Here is a 6,907-nt window from a genome sequence, read left to right as displayed (position 1 = left end):
TGATACAAAAGAGTCACCCAGGAGGAAGGAAGTTCAGTAGAGGCATTGCCTTTGTCACACCTACCTGTGGGCAAGTCTATGAGCCATTTTCTTAATTTCTAACTAATGTAGGAGGGTAGCCCACTATGGGTGGTATCATCCCTAGGCAGCTAGGGCTGAACTGTATTCGCAGCTAAGAAAGCCAAAGAGAGATAGTAGCATTCCTCCATGGTCTCTACTTCTGCACCTGTTTGACCTAGTTCCTGCCCTGGCTTCCCTCAACGCCACTGTGATGGGGGTATGTACACAAAATAAACCAAACCCTCCAAGTTGCCTTTGAACTCAGAAAGCCTCACCTCAGAACCAAACATGTCACATGTATAGTCTTCAAGAGAGCTGTTTCTAGAGTCCCTGCAGGTTCAGTGAGGACCACAGGTGTGGGACATTTGTGATGTTCCCAGAGCTCCACCAAAGCCGAGCTTTGCAAAGAAGGATAATACAGACTGCTCACCTGTGACCTACACATTCAAAAAACCTCCTCCTTAAATCCGGGCTCCAAAGGAGCACCCCTGTCTCTTTCTTCTCACTCTCTCTGGATCACCTTCCTGCAGAGGCATCCATGAGTCACTGGAACATGAGGCAAAACTAGAGGCTCACTGTAAACCTGGGTCCCAAGCCACAACTCAGGACATTCCTGTACGGTTTGAGAAGGGAGAACACTCAGTGGTACAGTCAGTCTGCTGTGTTCTGCATCGAGTTCTAGAAAAGGGTTAACTGATTAGAAAGTTGAATTTTGGAGGACTCAAGCCTATTATGTGTTCTTGGAGATAAAAAATCATTAGTATTCTGTGGGACATAACTGTTTGGGGTTTAACTGTGATAGGCCTGAGTAGCCCATTCAAGTATACTAGCTTTTGACTTCTTGGTGAGTGGAACACAGAGCCACTCCCAGTTCATTGAAGAAAAAAAAAAACCCATAGTTGACAACCGTAACTGTAAGGGCCTAGACGTGTGACATTTGATCAGTGTATAAATTAAAATATGTTGAGTCAAAACTAACCAGAAACCCAAGAAACAAACACACTATCAAATGGAAAAGTCATTTAATTCAAAATCATACTTCCACTCACTTTATAGGGATTGCCACAGACAGGAACCAAACATTTAAAAAGCCAGGTTTCAGAGGTGCCTGACAAGAAATTGTATTTTCTTTATAGATATGCACAATGGCACAGAAACACATTTTTTAAAAGCCTTGACATGGCAAAACATTTTTTTCCTCTAATAACAAGAAAAATATTCTATCCTAGCTGCAGGTTACTTTTTAATTACAGAATTTGATTCTATGTACCAGTCAATATTCAATACTGAAATTTACAACAGTGTTTTTATGATTTCTCAAAAGAAAACATTAAAGTGCCATTTATAAGTAATTTACTGACTTGATACCACACAGCACTTTACAGTATACTCAATGGTAGCCTAAAAGATGAATTAAACATGCAAATAGTTTCTTTCTCAAAATATGGACTAAATGTCTTTTAGAGTGCTTTTGAATACTAGCCTAGCATTAGCTACTGGGAATTTATGGGTTTGAGTTTTTACCATGACTTTTAATAAGTCACCAAGGAACACAGCTGTGGATAACTGATGGGATAAACACGAACAGAGGCTTCAGATGATGACTCGTTTGTAGCTTTGATCTTTTGATAGGAAACTGACAGTCTCTAGTTCCTCTGGCATGCTCCCTCCAAGGCTGTTAAAGCTTTACAGGTGCCAGCTCATGTGTGTCTATACCCAAGGCTGCACCTTTACATGTTTGTGCTACACAGGAACACATACACACGGACACATGCACGCATAAGTTTTAGAATCACCAGATGTATGTTTTCACAGACACCAAGCTGATTCCGGCATCTTGAACCCCAAGAATGCTGTTTGTTGGTGTTTCTCAGAAGCCCATGGGAATGGTGGGTGTGTGTACACATGTGTGCATGATGGCAGAGAGTACATCAGTCTGGCTGAAGCTAATTCAGGTTGCTCAGACACTGAGTTACCAATGCTCTGCTCCCCACTGACTACACTAATATGAATTTTGACATGATAGTTCTTGGCTCTCCCTCTGTGGGTTAGGACTATGCTCAGTTCTTTCTCTCTAAACATTCTGTCATGCATTATAATGTTCTACAAACTTGTGAAAAATTATTAGTTGGGAATTTTTTTTTCTGTGATAGCTTTTCCTCCCAAGTAAGAACAGTATCTCAGCCCACCTTAAAGATCCACGGCTCCTCAGTGTGGCTCACCTTTTCCTTCCTGATCCTGGTGTTTTTATATCTATGCTTTCCTTCCACGAGTATGGGGCTGCCTCTGAGTGACATCTGGAGTCTCCGTCTACTTGTGGAAGCTCTTTAAGTTAGACAAGTGCTGTGTGCAGCAAAAGGGAGAAAGCCAATCATCGCTTGCTTGGTGGAGTTTTGTCTCAGGCATGTTGGAGGACTGTGAAAGGTTCACAGCTCTCGGATGTTGTCATTTTGATGCTACGTTCACAGACAACCACTAGATCAGCATGGCTGCAGAAATATTTGAGCACAAAAGACATTTTTCAAACACCATTATGGGATGTGAGGGGCACCTGGCTGATTAAAGGGCTGTTGGGGCAGGGCTGTCAACATAAGTGATCACTGTCACATTTGCTGGAGGTGGCAGACAACTCCCTTCCCAGATACCCTGGACATTCCTTTGAAAGTCAGGTAGCTAAGCAGAGGCTTGGTTTCCTTGTCTACTAAGAGCAGTGGGTGCTAGAGCAAATGCAGGGTGCCAGGATGGTCACTGGTGTACCCCAAGCTCCATGGCTATGAAGCTAGGTAAACAGCCTTGTCTCAGGAAGCAGATACAGCCAGCCAAAACCAGATGATCGTGCCATCTTTAGTGAACTGCATCAATAATGGATGCTTCTGGAAGCTCTATTACTGAGAATCAGCTTTTGGTGAGATTGCTACTGTCTTAAGGAGAAAAATGCAGTTGAGAAGGATTTCCCTCTACAATCCAGGCATGGCACACTCATGTCTGGAGTTGTGGGTAAGTGTCTGTAACTCCTAAGCAGCCAGCATGGCTCTAGCCCACTGGTGCCAGGTTGCAAGTACTCACTTCTCATTTCCTCTCTGCTTCATTATAAAAACAAAGAATCTACAAGAGTTCACATAATGGCTTTAGAAATACTACAAACTGGCTCTAATACTAAAGACTATGACAGAGGCATCTACTGAATGGGGGTCAGTCACACACATTTATTTTGAAAAAAAAAAGAGAGAAAAGAATATCATCCGTGTTGAGCAAGCCCACCTTTCTTGCTTGGGGGCAGGGATCTGAGAGAAGCTATCTTCTCATTTCATGGCACGGCATGGCATTGTTCATTTATGGAACTCTGCATCTCAAAGAGTGAGGCTCAACCATCGTGATGCTCCAAAATTCAAACCATAGCCAACCCATCCCAGGGCCTTATGAGAAACTCAAAGCTCCTGGGAAATCTTTGGGACTCTGCTCAATGAACTTCCATTCCAATATCAACTCATTCCTCATGATCTACCCCATTTTTCTTATTCATGGGGAGCTGAGGGGTGTTCAGAGAGCAGAAAGGGCACATTTCACTTTTAATCAAGTTCCTTCCCACTTGGTTCATATTAATCTCTCCAGTTCTTTTACCTGAGGAGGAGGAGGGAGGGCTAGCTGGACAAAGGGAAACAGATCAACCATCTGTCATAGGCCACACATGGCCTCAGGGAAACTGGAAGGAGGTCAGCCTAAGAGAGCAGCTTCAAACCAGGGCCAGCTCAGGAGAGAAGGAATATGTATCCAAGCAGTCGTGCTGGGCCCTGACTGTAAGCATACTTCATTTATTATGGGGCAGGTGACAATTTAAACCATTAGATATATTAAAAGTATCGTGCTGGGCTCTTTCAATTTGGAAGGAACAACCCTACTTGAGGATGCATGCCCTTCGGGCCCCATTGTCCAACCTTTTCTCAAGCTCAGAAAGAACAGGTCTGGAACCTGAGTGTACTCCATTTCTTCCTTTAGTTTTCAACCCTCTTCCCACCTCCCACCTGGCTGGTGTAGGACTTCAGCAATCCTCTTGTCTTTGTCTCCCAAGTGCTAAGAACAGGTATGAGCCATCACACCCAGCAATGGCAGTTTGGAATCCTGTGTTCACCTGACTGAAAGTTCAAGTCTCCCTTGATCCTGTCTGGGTTCTTGGTTGGCAACAGTATAATCCTGAGCTGTTAAACTCAATTCTGAATCATGACAATGAACTATTAACATTACAGCCACTCTAAAAACTGCAACAGTGCCGTCTGCAACCCTCTTGGGGATTCTATTTTACTCTGGAGCTGCCGGGAATCTGGAGGTGAAAGGGAAGTGCAGGAACATGTCTACAGGAAGAGAATAAAGTTCACCAATGATCAAGAAACACAGCAGCTGGCTTTCTTGTTTTGTTTTTAGAGCTGATAGACACATTTACAAACTAGCTATATTTATGTATATATCACCCTAGGAGGTGTGGGAAAGAGGGGTAGCTGTCTCATCTCCTTTTGTCTGGACATCCTGGGGTACCAAGAAATACACCTGAGAAGAACAAACACACAAACAAAAACAAACATGTCACCCTCTCCCCACCTATTTAAATCCTGAGTGTCCCTTTACTGTTGGGTGGGAGTTCTTTGAAAATTCATTGCCTGAAGATGCTCTTTTGAACTCCAAAGTCTCACATCACACATAGACAAAGACAACTGAAGACAACCAACCTTTCAGGCTCACCAAAGGGAACCATGAGGAAACATTCTCTCCCTGGGTCAGAGAGGGGGCATGACCTTGACTCTTTAACCCAGCCTCTCTTGCAAACTTTAAACACATCTGTTCAGCAATTGAAACACTAAATGTATGGAACAACTAGCTTAAAGGGTATCAAATATAAAACTTTACCATATAGTACTTCAAATCATTCTATTTACAAGCTTATCTTTAAAAAAAAAAAACAGAAGATTCAGTAATTCAACACAATTCAAGTTTTTCTTTTCTTCATTAAAGAACCCCAAGGGGATTCCAGGAGCCAGAGATACTCTCTGGTGCAACATTGTCATCAGAGAGACTCCTGGAGAGTGTGACAGTTTGTCCAGAGTCCCTCTAGCAAGGGCATTCGAGTGCTAAGATACCACGACCGTGTTCTTTTGAGGTCATGTGATCCTCATTCAGGTGGTCTCCCATATAAGACAGTTAAGACCTGGACCCTTTTAACCAGAACCCCTTCTCTTCGAAGGAACCCAGCCTAGCCTCCAGGCCTCAACATTTGGTGTCCTATAGATTCTTAATGGCCTATCCTAGTTAACGATTCCCTCTTTTTTTCTGGGTGGCAGTGATATAGATGTCCTTTTAAAATCAGACTACAGGTTTGGCCCAAGAATCATCTCTAAAATCTATAGGACCTCAGTAACAAAAGATTATAAGGAGCTGTCTGCCCTAGATAGACCGTCCTAATGGTCTAATCTTCTGCTTCAGATTGTTGGAAGACTATTCCAAAAGAAAACAACAACAACAACAACACCATCAGAGCTGGGAGAAGGGGGTGACATACCATACAAAGAGGAGTATTATTTTTGGCTTAGTTTTAGAGTAGGCTGGGTTGCTATGGTTACTAGGTGATGGCAGTGATGGAAGCCTTCAGCAGCAGAGAACGTGAGGGGCGTGTGTTTCTTTGCATGAGAGAACTGGACTGAAATCTGCTGATTATAGGCCAACAGCTGCTCAAGAGATGGTGAGAGATTGGACCATATATAAACAGTGCGGCAACCCCTTCATCCTGTGCGCTTATAGACAGGCCCAGCTGCCTGCAGCACTGTGTCTCTGGGAGAAGGAAGGAGTGAGAAAGAGCGTCTGCTATAAGCAACAGCAGTAGAGGCAACCTGCACCTTGTGCCAGTTTCTTTGCCCTGCCTCTTCCAACTTAGCAATGCTGCACTTTCTTTAGTACTATTCTCATCCTGCTTCCTCTTCCCAGAAGGCTGGGGGGTTTGGATGATGGTTGAAATGAATTCAGGGCTCTCTAGGGCACTCATGAGAAGACAGCTTTGCAAGCCTTCCTCTGGGTTATCAAAATCCAATGACCTCTCTGCTGACTGACGTGCAGTTCTTGCAGCATCACTGTACTGTAAGCTGAGATGATTGTGGAGAATGGTGGCACACATTCCCAGTTGCATTCATGTTGGCAGGAAGCAACAGTCAGGCTCCCTGCTTTCTCAGTGGCAATGAAAAGTGGCCCACAACACCAGAAGCAGCAGTTGTCATGGAAACCACGTAAAGCTCAGCAGCTCCACTGGGGCTCGAGGTTAGAGGAACTCCACGTAGTTCTCTGGGATGAGGCCAGTCTTTCCATTCAGAGTCCCCTCCAACCAGCCAGGCTCCTGAGATGGATGAACTGCACAGGAAGACAGAGAAGAGATGTGGTCACAGGCAGCCCAGGAGGTGGCTGTGCTGTGCACTGGAAGAGGTAGGAGGTAAGTTTGGGGAATGAGTACAATTGCTTATGATATTATGCAATTCCAGGACTGGTTTGAAAGACATGTCCTTAGCCTTTTGTGGGATGAAACCCTTCTGGTGAAAGTTGCTCTACACTCTTTTCTGCAACAAAAATGGAAACATTCAGACATTCAAATTTTTACATGCAGTTTCAGGGGCCTTATGACTTTTCTGAACTTCCGGTTTTAAACTATATGCAACAGATTTATATTCCTTTAAGTTAAAAGTCAACAGATGGGATGTTCTCCATCCATCCATCCATCCATTCATCCATGCATCCATCCACCCACCTATCCATCCATCTACTCACCAATCCATCCATGCATCCATCTATCTATCCATCCACCCACCCATCCATC

The 6,907-nt window shown here is 43.9% G+C and overlaps 1 protein-coding gene across 2 annotated transcripts in view; it reads right to left on the bottom strand.

Annotated features, from left to right (window-relative positions):
• Window positions 1-1,065: 1,065 nt before the first annotated feature.
• Arhgap26 (Rho GTPase activating protein 26) overlaps window positions 1,066-6,907 on the bottom strand; it is a 387,278-nt gene continuing 381,436 nt past the window's right edge. For both annotated transcript variants that reach the window (XM_028777886.1, XM_028777885.1), the window contains one exon: window positions 1,066-6,447. In XM_028777886.1, coding sequence (XP_028633719.1) covers window positions 6,359-6,447 — 89 coding nt within the window. In that variant the 3' untranslated portion in view covers window positions 1,066-6,358. The remainder of the gene's footprint in view (window positions 6,448-6,907) is intronic.

Source organism: Grammomys surdaster, unplaced genomic scaffold, assembly GCF_004785775.1.
Source record: "Grammomys surdaster isolate TR1022 unplaced genomic scaffold, NIH_TR_1.0 317, whole genome shotgun sequence".
NCBI lineage: Eukaryota > Metazoa > Chordata > Mammalia > Rodentia > Muridae > Grammomys > Grammomys surdaster.
This window is presented reverse-complemented; position numbering and strand designations above follow the sequence as displayed.